This window comes from Acanthamoeba castellanii, assembly GCF_000313135.1.
Source record: "Acanthamoeba castellanii str. Neff unplaced genomic scaffold scf7180000084563, whole genome shotgun sequence".
Classification (NCBI taxonomy): domain Eukaryota; phylum Discosea; order Longamoebia; family Acanthamoebidae; genus Acanthamoeba; species Acanthamoeba castellanii.
Window position 1 is genome coordinate 1 of NW_004457626.1, and position 20,907 is coordinate 20,907.

The window sequence follows — 20,907 nt, forward strand, 5'->3', positions numbered from 1 at the left end:
TTGTCCAAGGCGTGAGTAATAATAAGACAATGTTGATCCCGCTTTAAAATGCAAGTTACACCTTCACAACCCTCTTCGTCTTCATCTCCTCTCCTTTCTCTTACAATCACACCACACCGGTCGCCCGACACACCACAAACAATCATCGCCGAGTGCTAGAACCTTCTTCTCGCGTCACTACTACTTGAACTTGACGATGATGACGGAGATGTTGTCCTGGCTGCCGAAGAGGTACGCGTAGTCCCGCAGCTTCATGCTGGCCTTGAGGATGTCGTCGCTCTCGCTCGCCACGATACGGCACGCCGCCTCATCCGAAATTACATCCCACACGCCGTCACACGCCTGCATTGGGAAACGCCGTGTGCGGTGAGACCCTGTTTGTTGTGGATGGGAGAAGAGGGTGTTGGGGGGGGGGGCATTACCAGGATGAGGAAGTCCGGAGGGTCCGCGATGTCGATGACGTCAACGTAGGGATCGGCCGAGATGAACGGCTGCAGATCCAAATCGCCAAAGGCCCTGGACACGGCCAGCATGCCCACGACACGGCCGTTGGGCGACACAAAGCCGCCCAGGTTGCGGATGCGTTTCTGTTCGTTGTGGCGCAGTAAGAAAGAGCTGTGAGCACGATAAAGGCCTCAATCGAGCAGCTATGGGCGGTAGTGGTTGGGTTACCTCCTCTTCCGGAAGATCGGGTTTGTGGTCGAGGGAGATGCGCGTCACCTGACCGTCCTTGTAGATGACTGCACGCGAATCTCCAACGTTTGCTACATACATCTTGGTGCCTGTGCGAAAGGAAATTCATGTGGTGAATTCAACCTGGTGTGTCGTCCGTGTGAAAAGAGAGGGAGAGGACAGGAGTAGAGTACCCAAGCACACAGTCACAACGGCAGTGGTGCCGCTCTTCTTGATGTTGTCGTGCGTCATCTCGCGACTGCATTCAATGAAGGACGCCTGAAGAGCACCAACGCAAGTAACACGAGGTCAGTACGCGCAGCCCATCATCGGGGAAATTGACAAGTCGAGAGTACCTTGATGGCCTCGATGACGTCATCCTCGTCAACCAGTCGCTCGGTGCCCTTCACTCCCTTGCTCTTGGCAGTCTTCTCGGCCTCGGCCCTCGCAGCCTCGAGCGCCTTAAGCTGCTCTTCCAATATGTCGTGGTGGCGCTTGGCCGCGTACTGCGCTGCCTTGTCGCCGCCGTGGCCATCGAACACCGCCAGATAGTCGTCGGTCTCGTTGCCCCGGTAGCCGCACAGCGTTACCACGGCGTCCTCCATCGTCCATCGTTTGCCCTTCATCTCGGCCTTGGCAACGCTGTACCTTCCGCTGGTCTTGGACGAAGCAGTCTCGATGGTGAGCGTCTTCTTGGCGAAGAGTTCCGGCGGCAGGGGGAACGAGGGGTTATCTCCTAGATCTATCTTTTCGAGGAAATTGAGGCTCTTGAGCGTGGGCGGCAGGTAGCACAGCTTGTTGTGGCGGGCGTCGATCAGCTCGAGGCCTGTCCGTAAGAGCAAGAACATGAGCGAAGCTCAGCACGATTATACATGAATCGCAAAACTTCAGGAAGTGGGTTTACCCTTCATCTCACAGAGAGTCTCAGGAAGGACTGTGAGTTCGTTGCCAGCAAGGTACAACTCCTTGAGGCACCTCATCTGTCCAATTTCCTTGGGCAATTCGTTGATTCGGTTGCTGCGTGTTTACACATACGAATGTGAGAATTACTGCGAGGGTGAGGGGAAAGGAACGAAGCGATCAAGTACCCCGTCAAATGAAGAATCGAAAGCTTGACCAAGGAGGAAATGCTAGGATCGATGCGCGTGATCTGATTCCACCCGAGGATCAGGCAGGTAAGCGTCGAGTGGCTCGTCACGTCGCGAGGAAGCTCCGTGAAACGATTGCCTAAGATTGGTAGAAAGTGAGTTCTCGCACTTAACTGTTGCGGCACGCGTACACTCGACGACGACGCCATTGTGCATACCTCCGAGAAGAAGCTCTTTGAGTGTGGTAAGCTTCTGAATGCCGGGAGGCAGGTCCTCGAGCATGTTCGCGCCCAGGTTCAGTACCTAGGTTGGTCAGAGGAAGCGATCGAACGTAAGCAAAGGAGGACAAGTCGATCGAAGGTAGAGCGCATGCGCGGCAAGAGAAAGAGATGAAGAGTGGGTGTTGCAGCGGACCTGAAGGCATTTGAGAGTCCACAACTCAGGAGGCACGCTGGAGATCTTGTTGTTGGAGAGGTTGAGCCTCTTCAACGCGGGAAGCTCAGCCAGCTCGATGGGCACCTCGGTAATATCGTTCTCGCGCAGATCTGGCGTTGTGATTTGAATTAATGGCTGTTGGTGCTGACAACGCGGCATCGCGAAAGATGCGCTGGTAAGGGGGGAAGAGATGGAAGGCGTACCGAGTTCTGTTAAAACTTTAAGATGTTGTATCTGGGCCGGGAGGCGTTTGATTCTGTTGTTGGCGATCGTGAGGCGCGTGACGGCAGCGAGAGCGTCGACGTTGCGCGGCAGAGCGGCGATGGAATTGTTCTCCAGCAGGAGCTCAGTGAGCGAATCGCAGACGGGAGGCTCGACGAGGTAGTTGTTCTGGAGGTCGAGGCAGCCCTTAATGGCGCCCAGGCTTGGTGGCAGCTGGGCGATTTGATTGTACTTGAGGCGGAGGTCGCGCAGGTCGGTCAATGCCTCCAGCGATGGGAGGGTCTTGAGCCGATTGTACTCGAGATTGAGCTTTTGTAGCGCGACGCATCGACCAAGCGAGGCTGGGAGGGTGGTGAGGAAGTTGTGTCTGAGGTTGAGCACTTGGAGGTTGGTCAGCTGCTCGACCTGGGGCGGGAGGGATTCCAATTCGTTCGAAGAGATGTCGAGGCTCTCGAGCTTGGTCATTTCCCACAGCGACGCGGGGAGGAACTTGAGCTTGTTGACCGAGAGGTTGAGAATGGTGAGCGTGCTGCTCAGATCGAAGACCTGAATGGGGATGTCGGTCAAGCTGTGCAGAGAGAAATCGAGGCGGCCTGTATCACGGCCTCGATCGAGAGCCATCTTCTGGTTTGCATCGAGGGGCGTCGGATCCTCGATGTTGAATTCATCCAAATTAACCTCGTACGAGGTCAAATTACCCATTTCGCTCCCCAGAAGAATCGATGGACCTGCTTCGTGTCCTGTCAATCCAATTGGAGCTTCTCCCCTCCTTGCGTCTCTGGTCGAGGCAACAAAGCCAGAGAAATTCAAAAAGAAATGTCGGCCCAACGGTTTCGGGTTGTCTCGCCAAGAGCCAGGACGGCAACACCTTGCTGGTTGCCGAGGCCTGGCTGATCAGCTCGAGCTTGTTCAGCCAACCTTGCCATCTGGCTGCAGATCAGACGTCCACTTGTCCGGTCGCAGGCGTGCGGTGGCGTTCTTGAGGTCTGAAGGCGAAGAGCTTCGAAGTGCGGTTCGGCAGTTGCACGGCAGCACCAGTGTTTTAATTCCGGGCGCCCGCAACTTTGCACACAACACAACTAACCCAGTACACCCACGATGGAGCGGCTACTGTCTGGAGGCGACGCTGAGTGCAGCGTACAGCGTATGTTGCTCTCATCAAATGCAAGAAACTTCTCCTGTCACATTTTCTAGATTTTTTTTAGATTTTCATTCTGATGATGATCTTGCATCTAAGAATGAAATCGGGAGCAGGCATGGTGATGGCTTCCGCAGGAGTGAAGGATAAGAACAGCAAGGGAAAAGAAACTGCTATCGAGGTGGACGAAGCCGCCTTTCTGGCCAAGTACAAGATGGGGCAGGAGCTCGGCCGCGGGTCCTATTCCATCGTCAAGCGCGCCACCAACCGTAAAACCAAAGAAAAGGTGCCCTTCCTAAATTGTATTTTTAATATGTATTATTTTATTTATATGATTTTTAATTATCAATGTTATATTATTCTCATCTTTGGCTTGGCTGCGACTGGCGCAGGTGGCGGTCAAAATCGTGAACCGTGCGCTGATCAGCACAGACGACGAGCGACACCTGCAGCAAGAGCTGGAAATCGCCAAGCGAGTTCACCACCCGAACATCATCCGCATATACGAGCACATCGAGACCAAGGACACTGTCTACATAGTCATGGAGCTCGCCGAGGGCGGTGAGCTCTTCGAGCGGATCGTCGCCAAGGGCCACTACTCGGAGGCAACAGCCAAGGCCATCATCAGGTAGCAACGCGTGTGCGGTGGTCCGTGTGCGTGTGCGAGGGGACAATGTTAGCGATAGGACTGACTTGCTTATCTTGGAAGGAAAATTGTTGGTGCGACCGACTACCTTCACGACATGAAGATTGCACACAGGTATGCGATCAACTTCAAGAGCCCCTCTCTCACCGTCAAACAACTCACACTACTGCACTTCCTGGTCCTGAAACAGGGATCTGAAGCCGGAGAACCTGCTCGAGAAGAGTCGTTCGGACGACATCCATGTGCTGGTGGCCGACTTCGGCCTTGCATGCATCATCGGTACGAGCTACAGCTCTTGACAATAATCACGACTCTGCAAATCATCTGACCTTCACATCATGTACGACAGGCGAGGAGGACCTAATCAAGCACGCGGCTGGGTCTCCTGGGTACACAGTGGTTGGGTTAGATTGAATGTCATTGGGCTACAACCCACAACGCCTTTTCTGTCCTCATTACTTAGGTACATAGCGCCGGAAGTCCTCACGGGCGAGAGCTTCGGATTGGAGGTGGACATGTGGAGTCTAGGCGTGATTACCTACATCCTCTTGTGCGGCTACCCTCCCTTCCACGATGACGCAAACAGGTTTGTACCTTCGCGCACCTCGCACACGCGCCACCGTACACGCACAAGCCAACGTTGATCACAACTGCACCTCACGCGCGCAACGTAGTACTCATACTCAAACACGCCAGGACGAAAGTGATCTACAAGCTGATCAAGCAGGGCAAGTACGAGTACGCGCCAGAACAAAGCTGGCAGGGAGTGTCGTCGGTGGCGAAGGACTTCATCGACCACCTTCTCGTGGTCGACTACCGGCAGCGATTCACCGCCAAGCAGGCACTCGCCCACCCATGGCTCTCCGGGCACAAAGCAGACCACCACGCCCACCACCTGCCGCACCTGGCCACCCAACTCGGCAGTTACATTCACCTCCGAAAGTCCGACGAGAGCAACAAGCCCAAGCTCGGCGGCCACCTTCACTTTGGACACAAGCACTCGCACTCCTGATCACCTCTGGGCTGTGCCATAAAGACGCTAACATGATCAGCAAGTTGCGGTATCTTCTCCACCCAAACTGCTCGTGCAAGGTGGGTCCAACGCAGAAGCCTGTTCGGCCGGCTTTTGCCGTTGCGCTTTCTTGTTCGGCTGAACTTGCCACAGAAATGTGCCTGGTAGATTAAATCACGCAGCATTTTAGTGACACTGCCAAGGTTCTCATAATTGAGCTCAACGATGGGCGACATTGAGCCTGCCTCTTACGCCTTCATCCTCTTCTTCCTCTACTGTATACTGGCGTCCATCGCCACGTTTCAAATCGCCAGAATCGTTTGCTATGGGTGCGCCAACAATTCTTATATTCCATGAGATCGGACCAACTCATGGCATACCCCAATGCAGGCACAATCTATGGGGTTGGCAATTTGGTTTCCTGGTTCAATGCGTGCCCTTCTCCATCCTACGCGCCATCTTCTTCCTTCTGATTGATGTTCTCGAGCTGAGCAATATCGCTCTCACCTTCACCATCTACTGGCACGTCCCCCCCGCGTTTCGTTTTCAAGTGTCGCAGGCGCTCACATCCCTTCCTCCACTTCTCGATGTTGCTCTTCAGGATTCCCATCAACCTTCAGTTCAGCACCTTTTCTCTCCTCATCTTGTTCTACGCGCACATCTACTATAAGACCGAAAAGCAGTGGGAGAGCCGGCGGCTGCCCTTCACCTTGATCTTTGCCATCACCAACCTCGCCTACCTCGTGGTCACCATCGGTACGCCGACCTCGGATAACGCCTTTGGTTGATGATGGTTCCTTCCTGATGATTCTTGTGGCTTGCCATTGCGCAGTGGCGGTGTCTCTCGTGGCGACGGAGGGCACGCAGGGCGATTGGGAAAACAAGATGTGGAACATCGTGTCGGCGATCGGCTTCTTCATGCTCGTCTTCGTGCTCGCCTACTACGGCCTGCGAGTGGCTAGCCTCATGCGCGAGGGCAAGGCCCAGATCAGCTTCCAGCCGAAAAAGTCGTCCAACGTGCAGGTGGTCTCGGTGACCGCCGTCATCTTCCTGTTGTTCACCACGCGTGCCATCTTCAACGTGCTCTCGGCCGTGGACACCATCGGCTTTACCGTCGAAAGCGTAAGCATGGCCTTCCCTTTCCATTTCATCTGTTTCATGACGAAACTCACCCCCTCTTTTTTGTGTCCTGGTCAGGGGTTGGAGCTGAATGATCTGGGCATGTTTGCGCTCTTCTTCGTCTGGGAGATCGTGCCGACCAGTCTTGTCATTATCCTCTTCTGGCGGGTGAGTCTCCCTTAGCTTGCACTGAGCAATTGCTCGGCAGCTGACTTTGCGGAACAACAGATACCGAGCCCGAGGCGCCAGCAGGCGCTGCTGCCCAACGCACAGGCCGTGCCTTTCCTCGTTAGCGCGGTGAACGAGAGTTCGGGCACTTCTCTCACTCTATATTTCCGTGCCTTGTGCTGCGAGTCTGCGTCTCACCATCATACTTGTCTTCGTGTGTCGTTGCCACTTGTGCAGAGGATCGTGCAGCATATTCGACCGATACAACGGTCAGAACCTCGCTGTTCGACAACCCACAGAGATACGACTCAGACGAAGACAGCCCCAACTACAGCGCCTCTCCGCGATTCTACCTGCCGGCCAACTCGCCGTATTCCCCCTACGATACCAACCCCACGCCGCCCTCGGTATGCTTCTTCACTTCAGTCCCAGACCTGGAACATTCCCTGACCCCGCCGTATCGTTGTTCTTCTGCGTCGTGTTTGCCGGGTGGGTGCTGCGCAGTACGGGGTGCTCTCGCGAGGCGGGGATTCCGAGCTTAGTTCGAGTTGAGGCCTCGAAACAGCGTCACTTTGTATTTATTGTACTCTTCTACTTCTTCTTTCCAAAAAGAAATCATCTACTCCTTCATTGCCCAGACTTCCTCTCCTTGCTTGGTGGGGCACCAACACGAACAGGTGCAGCGCAAGCAAGACGTGAAATTGCGCGAACATTTTCGCAAGCAAACGACACAAGGGAAGGAAAATCAACAAAAGCTAAAATCGAAGGAAGAAGACGAGGGGTGCCTCAGTCTGAGTGCACGATGAGCTTGCAGTTTTTCATAAGCAGCGACATCAATCTCCCCGTCGCGATTAAGATGTACCTCTCTCGAACGCAAAACTGCATTGCGCATCTATCATATCATGCATCATGTTTCTTGAATTGACCAACTGGTTGGTGCAGCGTGAGCTTCCACAATGTCGTGGTGCCGCCACCGAAGAGCCCCCTGGAAGACCTCTTCGATTTTCTTGAGGAGCCGCAGCTGCTACGGTTCATCTCTTTCCTCCCTGCAGCCCAAGAGCGCCTCTTTGCCTTCGGCGCCCTGTGGGCTTGCCCTCACCGCTTTATGAACGCACGCACAGGGAAACGGACGCGCAGGAGGTCTACTTGACCCTTCAGCTCTTGGGCAACAACGGCAAGCCCCTCATCCCTGAAACCACCGTGCCTCGTATCCAGTACGTGCCTTTCTCAGCCACCGCTGAGTTGTTGCCATGACCATCTCTCCTTCTTGGTAGCGTGTCTCAATGCGAGTGGTTGCCTCTCTTCCTCCGTTCGTGAACAGTCTGCGCGAGTGGCAGCGCTTGCCCATCAAGTACAGAGACTTGCCACTTTCGGCGCAGGTGGTGCTCAAGATATGGAGCTGCGTGGCGCCACGCAAGGCCTTTTGCATCGCAGGCGTCTCGTACGGCCTGTTCAACAAGCACCAGTACGTAGCATAGGCGCAACGCGCGCTGTGGTAGTGGCGCCGCGTCTTACGCTTCGCAACCTGGCAGACAACTACGCAAGGGCAAACACAAGGTGCAGCTTTGGCCGATCAAGGAAAACGATGAATCACTTGACTACGTCGCGCCAGGAAAGATCTCTGTGCATGACGACGAACTGTGGCGCATTGAAAAGGTTTGCTCCTCTTGGCGTTCATCAGCTAAAATTTGTAAAACAAAAGCTTACTGTTTACCATTACAACCATTGACCTGCTCCGCAGCTGGTGCAAGAGTACAAACGAGGCCAGGTCCCCCGAGTCGACTGGCTTGACCAAATCACGTTCAAGCAGATCGCGGAGAGGATCAACGCTCAGGTGAGCACCGCCATTACTTGCACAGTTTGTGTCTTTTCTTCTTTTGATTCTAACCAAGGTATGACGTTCTCGCCACAGTCGGTCATGGACCACAAAGCGCATATGTACATAGAGTTCCCTGCATTCGAGCACACAGTGGTGTTTCACGAGCGGGACAACCCCGGCTGTGCCAATCAAGCCAACCTCAACTCGGAGACGCCATTCATTGAGGACCGCAGCAACCGCAAGCCGCACCTCTCGGACGCCGCCTCAGCCGCGATCGGTCTCGCAGCCAACGTCGTCTCCACGGGTACGCGTTGGTGATTAACCAAGCGCGGATGCTGTTTGGACTTTTCTTAAACGGCTTTGGCTTGTGTGCAGGTGCCGAGCTCAAGTTCACAGTGGTGCACGACCCCGAGGCCCTGCGCAAAGACAATCCAGTCGAGAACAAGTACCTCAAGTTGATGCGTTACAACCGAGGACTCTTGGACAAAGACCTCAAGCCCGACCAAAAGGAGCGCAACCAGCTCAAGGTTCGTGTGGGATTGGCTGACTATTGGTTGGTCTCGATCCAAGTCTTAACCGATGTGTTACGACCTTTTTCGTTCTCCATAGCGAATTCTCAACTACCCTACGACGAAGCAACTCACGGCCGAGGAGAAGGAGTTCTTGTGGAAGTTCCGCTTCTACCTCAAGAACAACGCAGCGGTACGCTCTAGAGCCATCCCATTTACAAACAACTGAAGGACGCCTGAAGTCTAATTTATTTTACTCTCTGCCATACAGGCGCTTACCAAGTTTGCTCGCTGTGTGGACTGGAGCCACCGGAAGGAGCGCAAGCAAGCCATGAAGCTAATATCCGAGTGGGAGGTGCGCATACCCTGAGCGTTCAACTTTCTCTTCATTCTTGTTCTTGTAGTAATTGATGATGAATACGTCGCTCACTTTGCCCAACAGGCCATTGAAGTGGATCACGCACTTGAGCTGCTTTCGGCGTCCTTCGCTGGCATCAACCCTCTGCGCCGCTATGCCGTGAAGCGCCTGGAGGAGGCCAAGGATGAGGAGCTGCTCTCCTATCTGCTTCAGCTGGTACAGGCGCTGCGGTACGAAAAAGGCTTCCTATCCGACGAGCAGATCCTGGCTTCGCAAACGGTACACCAACTGAGCCGCTTCTCATATTTGTATGTTTGCGTTTGGGATCACAGCTGACCTTGCGTTTTGTGTGGTGGCTCGTCTTCAGGAACAACAAATCATCGAGCCGGGATTGCCGACCAAGAAGGTGAGCAGAACGAGGGACCTTCCAGCTACACTTCGCAGGAAAAAGACTTCTGCAGGCAACGTGGCTGCTAAGCGCTCGCTCACCACCGCTTTGTCGAACATTCGCAAGGTCTGAACCACAATACCTTTATGCTTTGCGTACGCGAATGATGCCTCTAACAGTTTTGCAATTCTTCTATGCTCAGGAAGAGGAAGGCGCCGCAGGGTCCATCAACGGCGGAGTGATGATCTACACCGAGATGCCTCGTCTGGCCCAATTCCTCATCGACAGGTATTTGGCGCCTCTCCTCCGCGACTTTCTCTTGGCTTTAGACACTTTTCCTGACGGTTCCGTTGCCGCACAGAGCCATGAAGAACCCTAAACTTGCCAACTTCCTCTATTGGTACTTCACGGTTGAGGCCACCCAGGACCAAAAGGTGCGCCCATGACCGTGCGCGCTTGCAGAACCGTTTTCACCTGCTAACTGGAATCGCAGCCAACGGCGTACGGGCTCAGCTACAGACGGACACTGGACCACTTCATCGCACAGCTGGGCGAGGTACCATCATCATTCGGGCTCACTAATTCGTGTGGGCAGGTGAGTTAACAGCTGTTGCGCTACGTGTATATATGTTAAGGTGGAGGACGGGCAGCAGCAACTGCTCTATTTCTCGCGCCAGAAGAAGCTCATCGGTGAACTCATCGAGCTGTACAACCAACTTAAGGCCTCGGGAAAGAACGTAAAGCGAAAGGTAAGTGGCACTGGCACCCAAGCAGGCTTTCTGGAGTCCCTTGTTCCTGACTTTCCTCTCGCACCACTTTGTGGCGCTTAGGTGGAACGGCTGCGAGAGTGGCTGGAAGGCTACCGGTCGTTTGACCCCTTCCCTCATCCACTCAATCCAGACATTATCGTGACTGGCCTGATTCCCGGTAACACCCCTTCTCCTTCTTATGCAGATTTTCTGCTTACTCTGAGTGGATTCACCGAGCTGATCATTGATGGTAAATCAAACAGAGAAAGCCAGTGTGTTTGGTAGTGCCATGGCGCCTTTCAAGCTGGTCTTCCGCACCGATACGGGAGGCGAATACTCGGTACGTAACTCATAATTCCTTCAGGTTTTTGTTGTGTTGGACTCTCCCCAACGGTTGTCATGTCCCTCGCCAGATCATTTTCAAGTGCGGCGACGACCCCAGGCAGGATCAGCTCGTCATCCAACTGATCTCGCTCATGGACTCGCTGTTGAAAAAGGTATGTCAAGGCTACGCGAGTCTATTCACGCGACAAAACTAATCGTCTTGCGCGTGTCGTGTACTTTTCGTCCAGGTCAAATTCGACCTCAGCCTGACGCCGTACGGCGTGTTGGCCATGTCCTGCAATGAGGGCATGGTGGAGTTCATCCCCTCGGAGCCGCTGAGCAAGGTGCTTGCGCAATACGGGCGCAATATCCAGAATTTCCTCCGCCAGCACCACGCCGAAGACACCGGTCCGTTCGGCATCGAACGCGAGACACTTGACATCTTCATCAAGAGCTTGGGTACGCCCTCACACTCACCCACCCGTCGGCCAACCATGATCATTGTCAGCTTACATGGGTCGCTGTGTGCGCGAATTCAACGTTGTCGCCAGCGGGCTACTGCGTGATAACGTACATCCTGGGAATCGGAGATCGACACAACGACAACTTGATGCTGCGCTCCGAGGGTCATCTGTTCCACATCGATTTCGGATTCATATTGGGGGCCGACCCCAAGATCTTCCCTCCGCCGTTCAAGCTCACCTATCAGATGGTGGAGGCCATGGGCGGCGAAGCTTCGGAGGAGTATGAGCAATTCAAGGTACTACTACTACCACTACGGAAACATACCTGGGGAGCGCATCAGCGACAGCTGTAGGGGACTCAACAAGGGTTCTTCATTGATTCGTGGTTGTGGTGGCAATGGTGTCCAACAGTCCTACTGTTGCTCGTGCTTCATCATCCTTCGCAAGAACGCGAATCTCATCCTCAACCTGTTCTCGTTGGTACGTGGCCTCGACCTTCACCCGAACCATGGCACGGAGAACCAACCTTGGGCATTATCGTGTCTTTTTTTCTTCTCTGCAGATGGTTGATGGTGACATTCCTGGCATTGCGGACCTTGGCGGCGAGAAGAGCATACTCAAGGTGATCTTCCTCTTCTCTTCACCAACGCAATGTTGTGTGGCCAACGCCAACTCACGCTTGGCCATCGTTGACATTCGTTCACATCCCCCCAATGTAGGTCCAGGAAAAGTTCATGCTGGACTTGACGGACGAGCAGGCGATCAAGGAGTTCCAGGACCTCATGAAGTCGGCGGTGGAGAACATGTGGGCGCCCCTCTTCGACAAGGGGCACGACATCGTCCAAAAGTTCAAGTGATCTCCTCGGACCGAACTACCTTATTAGTCGACAAATAATTTTGCTTTCTTTTTTTCGCGGTCTCGCACTGCAGCGAAATAAAGGGTGGAGCACTTCCTCTTGCCCGGTGCAGCACCAGCAATTTGCAAACGAGCGTCCGCTGATTCCACCATAGGAGCAAACCACCGGCAACCATCACCATGGCCTCTCGCTGTGCGCCCTCCCCATTCCTTCTTTTGATTTATAAATAGATAAATAGATAAATTAATAGATGCAAAAATAATTCATTTCTTCAATATTTTTTTGGCGTTGCTCACCCACGCTGTCACGCAGGTGTGGGTCAAATTTTCAGTCTTTCGAACGAGGTGCGTTTGTCTTTAGCCAAGGGTGCGTTGTGTTTGACTTGGGCTGACGAGGCGGGCGTGATTCACGGACAGGAGCTTGAGAGTGCGGCAGAGGCGCACAGCAAAAACGCAGAAAGCGGCAAAGAGGAGGACACCGGAGTTGCCGAACAGGTCCGCGTGCGTCTTGAGGAAGACCTCAACAACGCGTGCTCCATCGCCTGCGGCAGTGCACACGTTGCCGTAGCCACCGGTGAGCTACCCGCTCCTCTCTCTCTCTCTCTCCACCTCTAGTCGTGATCTAAAACCTTCAATCATCGCTGCGTGTGGCAGACAACGGAGCCGTATACACCTATGGCAGCGGTCGCCTGGGGTGCGTTGTCGATTCGTCTCTCTCATGAAGATTCGGCTCTGCGGCGTGGACTACTACCTGTCCCAAACGCATGATGTTGATCTGGCTAACGAACGCCCCTACGCGTCGCACAAACAGACAACTTGGGCACGGCAACAAGAAGGACGTCGAAGTGCCGCATCTGGTCGAAGCCCTGCGCCAGCATCACATCACCACCGTCGCCTGCGGCCGGTACGTCGGCACACCATGGCGCCACCCTCTTCGTGGTGCCACGGCCTGACAACGAAGAGTGACTGACTCCCTGGGCCATTGCAGAGACCACACCGTGGCGGCCACCGACACTGGCGAGGTCTTCTTCTGGTACTTCACACCACGTGGTGCGTGGTGATTGTGCTGAGCGATGTGTTTATTTTTTGTTTTTTTTACAATTTTGCGCAGGGGCAATCGTGTGGACTTCGTGGGATCGGGCAGCGTGGCAGATGCCGAGGTGCTCCCCGTCCGTATCGAAAGCCTGGCAGGGGTGGTCATCCGCCAAATCGCCTGCGGCGCCTACCACACCGCCGTCCTCGCCGGTACTACTCATCAGCATCACTCATTTCCTGAACCAGTGCTGTTATGAGTGACCTTTACTAACGAGCGGACGCAAATCAAGAAAATGGCGATCTGTACGTGTGGGGCGAGTACCAGGCCACCAAGTCGTGCGCGCAGTGTAATCACCGCGATCCGTTCCTGGTGTCGAAGGCGATCGAGGGCCAGATCGTGTCGATCGCATGTGGACCGCACCAAACCATCGCCGTCACCAGTACGCGCTCGCAATCGCACAACACGCACGATATGCGCTACACGCACGCGCTTACGTTTGTCTTATCACCTGGACAGAGGACCACCGGGTGTGGGCGTGGGGCGGCGGAGTGCTGAAGAATCCCACCAACGGTCACGCGGATCTGCACCAGTTTCATCGACCGACGCCGGTAGAAGCCTTCGACGGCTACAAGGTGGCCCAGGTGGCCTGCGGCGACTTCAACATCGTCGGCCTCACAGGTGAGCCTCTCACCTCTTTCTTTCCTTCTCTCTTGGCTGTGCCCAAGCTAACTTTTGTGGAATCCCGACAATGTGGTCTCATACGCACAGTGCACGGGGAAGTGGTCATCGCTCACGATCTCGACTACTTCAAGAAGTCGCGTAAGAACACTGCATCCAGGGGATACGGTTGGGGAGGGTCCGTACACGCTCCACGCGCACGCGCACGCGCACGCGCACGCACACGCTTCGTTTGGTCTCACATTGCGAGAGCCGGGCCGCGCTAAATGAACAGTTTCTATGCCCTGGGCGACTACCGCGACACGCCCCTGGAGGTGGACGACTCGAAACCGCATCGCATTGTGGCGACCAACGTGAAGCCGCTCTTCGGCATCCGCATGCTTCAGGTCACCGTCTATCGGTACCGTCTCCCAGGCGTGCAATCCTGCTTAGGCGAACCTTGACCCTCTAACTTGCATTCGTACGACACGCGACACACGCGACAGAAATACGGCCATGGGCGTGACTGCATTCGGTGAGGCCTACACGTGGACCCTTCCCGACCCTTGGCAAAGCTTCTCCAACGCGGTCACTTCGGTCAAAGTTGACGCGCTCAACGTACGTTGCCCCCGCCCGCCCGCAGTCCTGCGCTGGGTTTCCAATCAATTGGCTGACCCGCACGATTCCCTCCCAGGGCATCGTGGTGGCCCAGGTGGCCTGCGGCGGAGAGCAGACGGCGCTGCTGGCCGACGAGAGCACCTTCCTCGCCACCCAGCTCCGACATTCGCTCGACGCGCCCCAATTTGCCGACCTGCGCATCGTCATCGACGGCCATCAGATCCTCGCCCACAAATGGTAACACGCTACCGTTTGTGCTTCAACTCTTCGCTGTGTGTGGGCATGCGCATGTGTGCGGTGGTGCTTACAGTGCTGTGTGCAGCATTCTGGCGGCGAGGTGCAAGCACTGGCAGACGCTGCTGTCGCTGCCGGCCGCCCAGCTCGGTGGCTTCCATTTGGACCGCGACAGCCCCGATGGCATCGACACGCTCACCTTCCCCAGCGGCCACCCCGACGACGGCCGCGAACCCACCAGTGTCGACGCCCAGCACGGCAAGGCCCACAAGCAAGTGTTCTCTTATTCAATCGTGCTGGCCCTCCTGCAGTACCTCTACACCGACAAGCTCATCGTTCCGAAGCAGTTCGAGAAGCTCGCCACCGACGAGAAAAAGAGAACGAAAGCGAAGCAAACGGAGAAGCACAAGAAAGTTGAAGAAGACGAAGAGGCCGAGGCCGACGAAACAGAGAACCAAGAAGATGAAGAAGAGGCGAAGAAAGAGAGGCTCGCGTGGTACAGGCAGCTGGAGAGGGCGGCCAAGTACTTCAAGATCGCACGCCTGCGGAGGCTGTGCCAACGGGCCACCCGGAACCGCGGCTTCGCCGTCCAGGTGCCCTCGTCCTCGCTCGGGCTCGACCTCCGGTGGCTCGTCGAGCCCCAGCTCCAGGCCTTTGGCGTCCGCGATCCCCACTGCGACGACGACGACGACGACGAGGACGATAACGGTAACGGCCAAGCCGCCAGTTTTAACTCCGACCACCACACTAGCAAGGCGCCAACCGACGCGACAGAGAACCAGAAGGCAGTCACTTCAAACCTGCGATTCGCGGAGATGCAGGCGGCGATGAAGAAGATCGAGGAGGAGTACGCGCAGAGCCTGGAGCGCGCGCACGACAGGTACCTGGGCCAGATGCAGCAGGCGGTCGAGCTCTATAGGTCCGAGCTTTCGATCGAAGCGGTCGTGCTGCGCACCAATCATCAGGCGTGGGCGAGGGAGCGCGCCCGGGCCGATGCCAGCGCGAGCGCACAACGAGCGGCCGAGGCGGCCGAGCTCGAGGCCAAAGAACGAAAAGCGAGGGAAAAGGAGGAAAAGCGACAAGCGCAGATCCGGCGGGAGCAGGAGGAGCAGGCGAAGAAGAACGACGACGACAGGAAAAGAGCGAAGCAGGAGGAGCTGGCGCGGCATAGGGAGGAAAAAGCGAAAGAAAAGATCGGCTTGGGCGGAGGCGACGAGAGCGACTTGGAGCGGCAAATGGTGCAGGAGCGGGGCGCCGATGTCAAATTCCTGCTCGGTGGCGGGTGCCTGTGGGCGCACAAACTGGTCATCACGTCCTCCTGCGAGCACTTCCGACTCATGTTTGCAAGCGGTACGCTCGACACGACACGCGACACACGGCGCACACACGACGCACACGACACACGGAATGTGCTCATTGCGCGTGGAATGGTTAGGAATGCGTGAGAGCGAGCTGGGAGAGGTTGATCTGGGCGAGGGCGTGGAGGCGGGCGTGTTCGTCCACATGCTGGCCTTCCTCTACACGGACTCGCTGGCCGGCGTCGATGCCAACACGGCCATCGATCTCATCGCCATCGCCGACCAGTTCATGCTGCCCCGCATGAAGAGCATCTGCGAGATCCGCATCCAGAAGGATATCGACCCGGACAACGTGGCCTACGTCTTCCAGGGCGCAGACATGTATCAGGTACTCTCGCACGGCACACACGACACACACACGACACGACACGACACGACACACACGGCACACACACGGGCATTGACACGTAACGCGTAGGCGACGCGGTTGCGAAGCTTCTGCCTGGGGTTCATGGCGCACCACTTCGACGAGGTGCAGCACACGGAAACGTTCGCCGCTCTGCCGCCCCATCTCGCCAAGGAGGTGCGCGACAAGGCCAAAACCGTTCAGCGCGCCGCGCCCCATAAGCCGGCTCCAGTGCCCCAGGCGCCGCCACCCCCAGCAGCGAAGATCGGTGGTGGTGGACCAGCGATGAAGGCCGGAGGAAGGCCGCTGCCTCCACCAGCCCCGGGCGGAGGGGGACCGCCGCCGCCGCCGCCCACGACAGCGCAGACCCTCGCCGCCCAGCAAGCCATTGCGGCAGCGTACCCGACCGCGGAGCACGCGCAACCACAACCCGACCGGCTCCTTCTGGCGACGCCCCACGACGCAGCTCCGAGGCGAGGTGGTGGCAAGAAGAAAAAGGACAACAACTGTCTTGTCTCCTGATGTTGTTGTATGACGGCACCACCATGATGACGAAGATGAACTACTGCAAGCTGGTTAGTCCCTTTCTATTGTCCTTTTTTGTCAGAGCCAGAAAGACGACCAAGGCGAGCACGAACGGAAGGCGAGCATCATTCGTTGGTGACATTCACTTCTTACCGGTCAGTGTAGGATTAGCCAATCAAGTCTTGTTTCTTTCTGGGTTTGGGAACTTGAATTGTTGCCTAAAAGTACTCTTGTCTTGTTTTCTGTCTTCCGCACTGAACACGATGGACTCTCTCACCCTCCCGCCTGAGGTGCGCTTCTTCAACGGATAAACCCTAACGCTTGTGTCTTTTTTTAACCAGTTATCTTTATTCTTCTTTTTTTTATTATAAATTTCTATTCACCCCCCCCCCAATGGTGGTCGGCAGGCGTGGGTGCACGTTCTTTCGTTTGTGGATGCCAACAGCATTGCGAACCGGGTCGGTCTCGTTTCGCACGCCTTCCACGCGTTGGCCACCGAGCCGCAGCTCTGGCGCCGCCTCGTCCTCCGCGACTTCCCCGCCTCAAGCTCCTCGGCAGACTCTGCCAGGCGCAACCTGTACGAAGGCGAGCCCGATGGCTGGCGCAAGACCTTCTACGCCCACCGATGGCTTGAGCGCTCGGTACCGCTCCGCACGATGCCCCCCCTACAAGACCCAGCTCTGACCCGAATGTGTCGGCCGGCGCCGCGTTGATAGAAGCGGCCCCGGTTCTGTCTTCTGGGCCACGTTGACTGCGGCAAGTCGACCCTCCTGGGTACCACGTGAACAAAACCTCTTCATTTTAGCTCCGACGTGTGTGGCTGATGAGGTGCGACGACTGTCAGGGCGCATGCTGCTGGGTTTGGGCCAGGTCACTCAGCAGGAGGTGAACCGGCTGAGAGATGCCGCTTTTGAGTGGGGCAAGGGCTCGTTCATGTACGCGTGGTGCTCAGACCGCACGGACGCCGAACGACAGCGTGGCATCAGTACGCGTTTATGATGAACTCATCTACTCGGTTGGCGCGCATTAACTCTCAGTGTCTGACTCGCGCGGTGATGTGTGTGCGTGTGCGGTGGTGTGTGCGTGTGCGTGTGCGTGTGGAATCTAATGAGCAGCAATCGAATGGCACGCAAAGGAGTGTACGCTGAGCAGTGGCCGCGAGATCGAAATCATTGACGTGCCGGGCCACCGCGACTTTAACAAGAACGCTTCCATCGTACGTTGAAAGGCGCAGTTACTTCTCGTGTGGACGTCACACCAACTCGCCACTGGCACAAACCACAAAAAAATGGTCGCACGCGTGCTGTGAACAGGGAGCCTCGATGGCTGATGTGGCGATGCTCGTGGTGGGTGCCGGCCACGGCGAATTCGAAGCTGGCGTTAGCGACCACGGCTGGTTTCTGGGAGGTAAGCTGCAACATGTTGCAGAACTCACTTCCATTCCTTGTGCACAACGTGCTGATCTCACATATGAAACACACGACACACCAGGCACCAACCACCACCTGCTGCTGGCCAAGAGCCTCAGCATGTCCAAGGTCATCGTCGTGGTCAACAAGATGGACGATCGCAGCGTAAATTATAGCCAGACCCGCTTCAACGTACCCTCTCCCTCTCTTCTCTTGAGAGAATAGTCGCTGCCCATTCGTGGCCCACTCACGCCCGTGCGCTCCGCTCTGCCACAGGAGATCAAGGACGACGTGTTGCGCATCGCGGGCGGCGTTGGATACAAGCCCGAAGGTACGTCATGGCCCACCACTGTTCTGTCATTCGTGTGCCTGACCTTTACCCACACACCACCGCACACGCACACACCATCGCTCACGCACACACGCACACACGCACACAATCACGCCAGACTTGGAGGTGGTTCCCATCTCGGCGTGGACTGGCGAGAATGTGGTGACGGCGCCGTCTTCGATGCCCTGGTACAATGGTCCGATGCTGTTCGAGGTCATGGAGCAGGTGGCGAGGGCCGTCACGACGTCGGCGCCCGGCGAGGTGGTGGCCAAGCGGCCGGTGTTCGGTCCCACGCGCGTGTCGATCTTGCAACGGGTGAACAAGCGGTGCACCACCACCGGCACTGACATTGCACAGAAGCAAGAGGAGGTGGTGAAGGCGCTGGTGCAGTGGGGAACGGTGCGCGAGGGGCAGGTCCTGGAGGGGTGCTGCCGACGCCCGTCGTCACACCGACCCCTCGACGTCGTGCGGGTGTCTTGCCACAGCCGACCACCTCCGTCGCCACCTTCACCGTGCGCAGCATTCAGCGCTTCCAAACGCCCAGGTGCAAGGAGCCCCGTGACCTCCTCCGGCCTCAGCACTATGTTACCACCACACGGCACGACGCGGCCCGAATGCTAGTATGTGTGTGCGCCACTTGTGCTTTACCTGTGGTGAGCAGATCCAGGGCCGCGGCGGGCGAGTACGTCGGGCTGCGACTGAGACTGGAACACCTTCCCCCCGCAGCGGAAAGTGCCGCTGCGGCTGCGACAAGGCATTTTCCTCTTCGTTCTTCGTTCTTCGTTCTTCGTTCTTCGTTCTTCGTTCTTCGTTCTTCGTTCTTCTTCGAATGCCATTCCAGATCTGATGTGTTCGCTTTCGGCAGGAATTCGTCGAAGGCAATACCGCTCCTGCGTAGGGGCATGGTGCTGCTGGCCGCTGCCGAGCGGGCTGGTGCGGTCGCAGGTGGGAATGCCCTGACTGGGCGCGTTGAGTCGCTCACGGTCCGTCTCGACCACTCGACCCCGGTCAGCTTGCGTTGCGGCTCCGAGCCCTACTTCATCATCCACTCGTCCGCCGCTCCCTATCGGTATGCGAACCCAGCCCGACCCTACAAGCAAGCGCGTGCCCGCACCACCGCACACGCTCACGCACACCACTGACATGGGGGCTGGTCGCCAAATAACTGTAGGGTGGACAAGATCTTGCGCTGCTGGGACAAGGACGGACAGGAGGTAAAGGTCGATGACGCATCGGACGGCAAGGCGACAGTGATTACGGTGAAAGTTGGCATGAGCACCCTTCTGCTAGTCAAACCGCTCGTACGTTGAATCACCACCGCACACGCTCACACCACCGCACAGGCGTGTACTGACTGCTTGCTGGAACCTTTATGCAGGGCGATGTGTGTGTCGAGCCGTTCGTGAACAATGCGGCCATGGGCACGGTGCTCATGTTCGACCGGCGGCGCCTCGTGGCCTCTGGGCGCATTGAAACCGTCCAGCGGCTCGGAAGCGAGGTCATCGACTGATGCACACACTTGCCCCCCCCCCCACAAATCACGCTGAGACATCAATTTTAGCCTCAACACCAAACATGCACTCACGAGCCTGCCAACAGGATTTTGTGTAGTTTATGTTGAATGCAGAAACATGCTATCACCAGATGCACAGCAGTTGTGCGTACAACGCTGACTTCTTGGAAGTGGGGCTGAATCAGGCATGGTCTGGTGTGCTGGCAAGTCACAGTTCAGCTGGGTGTAATGAAGGAGTGGAGAGCAAGCAGAAACAGGCAGGAGACAAGCGTCTAAGGTGGAAGTCAGTCATGGTCAAGTGCCATGAGCAAAGCGCTGGCCAAGGCCAGGGGTGGAAAGCAAAGGCAGAGTAACATGGACAGCCAAGACAATGTGGATGAGGATCAAGAGGAAGAGGAGGTCATGATCCAAGATGGCAAGGAGAGCCCATCACTCTTCAACAACACTGAATGAGAGAAAACAGCGAGAAATGGCCTCTGTTTGTTGAGGGGGTTTTGGAGTGGCGGATTGGACACACGAATAAAAAGCACAAAGAAATACCTGCACACAACAGACAACCTCAGCCACAGCACCCGATGTCGAGTGCGGAGAACAAGAACGGAAGGAAGGGAAAGCCCAAGGCCTACGTTAGCACGGTCATCGACGCCCCGATCGAGGCGGTGTGGGCTACTGCCGGGCGGTTTGCCGACCTCTCGTGGGCCGGCCTCGACGGCTCATACCACCGAGCACGTGGCTTTGGCCAAGCTTCTCCTCTACGACGCCGGTGGTGTGAAACGCAGGAGAGCAGAGTTTGATGAGGCGGCCGTGGAGCAGGCCATCGAGCAGGGCGTTTACACGAGTGCCTTCAACAGCCTCCGTAAGGCCGCCGCCGTCTGATTCTTGATCTTTACAAGTGTTTAGTTTTGTCTTGGGG

The 20,907-nt window shown here is 56.3% G+C and overlaps 4 protein-coding genes and 3 pseudogenes across 4 annotated transcripts; 6 read left to right on the forward strand and 1 right to left on the reverse strand.

Annotated features, from left to right (window-relative positions):
• Positions 1-180: 180 nt before the first annotated feature.
• Positions 181-3,119, reverse strand: ACA1_034280 (annotated as a pseudogene).
• A 396-nt stretch (positions 3,120-3,515) lies between these two features.
• On the forward strand, positions 3,516-5,213 carry ACA1_034290 (calcium/ calmodulindependent protein kinase, putative; the record flags this gene model as incomplete). Its single annotated transcript, XM_004349668.1, has 6 exons — positions 3,516-3,561; positions 3,693-3,841; positions 3,948-4,183; positions 4,392-4,480; positions 4,673-4,787; positions 4,898-5,213. The coding sequence occupies 6 exons, from the start codon at positions 3,516-3,518 to the stop codon at positions 5,211-5,213; spliced, it is 951 nt and encodes a 316-aa protein (XP_004349718.1).
• A 225-nt stretch (positions 5,214-5,438) lies between these two features.
• Positions 5,439-7,052, forward strand: ACA1_034300 (transmembrane 7 superfamily member, putative; the record flags this gene model as incomplete). The annotated part of the gene is made up of 8 exons (XM_004349669.1): positions 5,439-5,542; positions 5,604-5,750; positions 5,815-5,969; positions 6,046-6,293; positions 6,411-6,500; positions 6,561-6,639; positions 6,750-6,907; positions 7,005-7,052. The coding sequence occupies 8 exons, from the start codon at positions 5,439-5,441 to the stop codon at positions 7,050-7,052; spliced, it is 1,029 nt and encodes a 342-aa protein (XP_004349719.1).
• A 250-nt stretch (positions 7,053-7,302) lies between these two features.
• On the forward strand, positions 7,303-11,968 carry ACA1_034310 (annotated as a pseudogene).
• A 179-nt stretch (positions 11,969-12,147) lies between these two features.
• Positions 12,148-16,738, forward strand: ACA1_034320 (annotated as a pseudogene).
• A 266-nt stretch (positions 16,739-17,004) lies between these two features.
• Positions 17,005-19,991, forward strand: ACA1_034330 (translation elongation factor1 alpha, putative; the record flags this gene model as incomplete). Its single annotated transcript, XM_004349670.1, is given in 14 exon segments — positions 17,005-17,031; positions 17,149-17,382; positions 17,458-17,515; positions 17,586-17,726; positions 17,857-17,957; positions 18,055-18,148; positions 18,233-18,342; positions 18,427-18,481; positions 18,600-18,880; positions 18,967-19,025; positions 19,347-19,414; positions 19,427-19,550; positions 19,653-19,782; positions 19,860-19,991. The coding sequence occupies 14 exon segments, from the start codon at positions 17,005-17,007 to the stop codon at positions 19,989-19,991; spliced, it is 1,614 nt and encodes a 537-aa protein (XP_004349720.1).
• A 578-nt stretch (positions 19,992-20,569) lies between these two features.
• On the forward strand, positions 20,570-20,870 carry ACA1_034340 (uncharacterized protein; the record flags this gene model as incomplete). The annotated part of the gene is made up of 2 exons (XM_004349671.1): positions 20,570-20,673; positions 20,774-20,870. The coding sequence occupies 2 exons, from the start codon at positions 20,570-20,572 to the stop codon at positions 20,868-20,870; spliced, it is 201 nt and encodes a 66-aa protein (XP_004349721.1).
• Between the last annotated feature and the right edge of the window lie 37 nt (positions 20,871-20,907).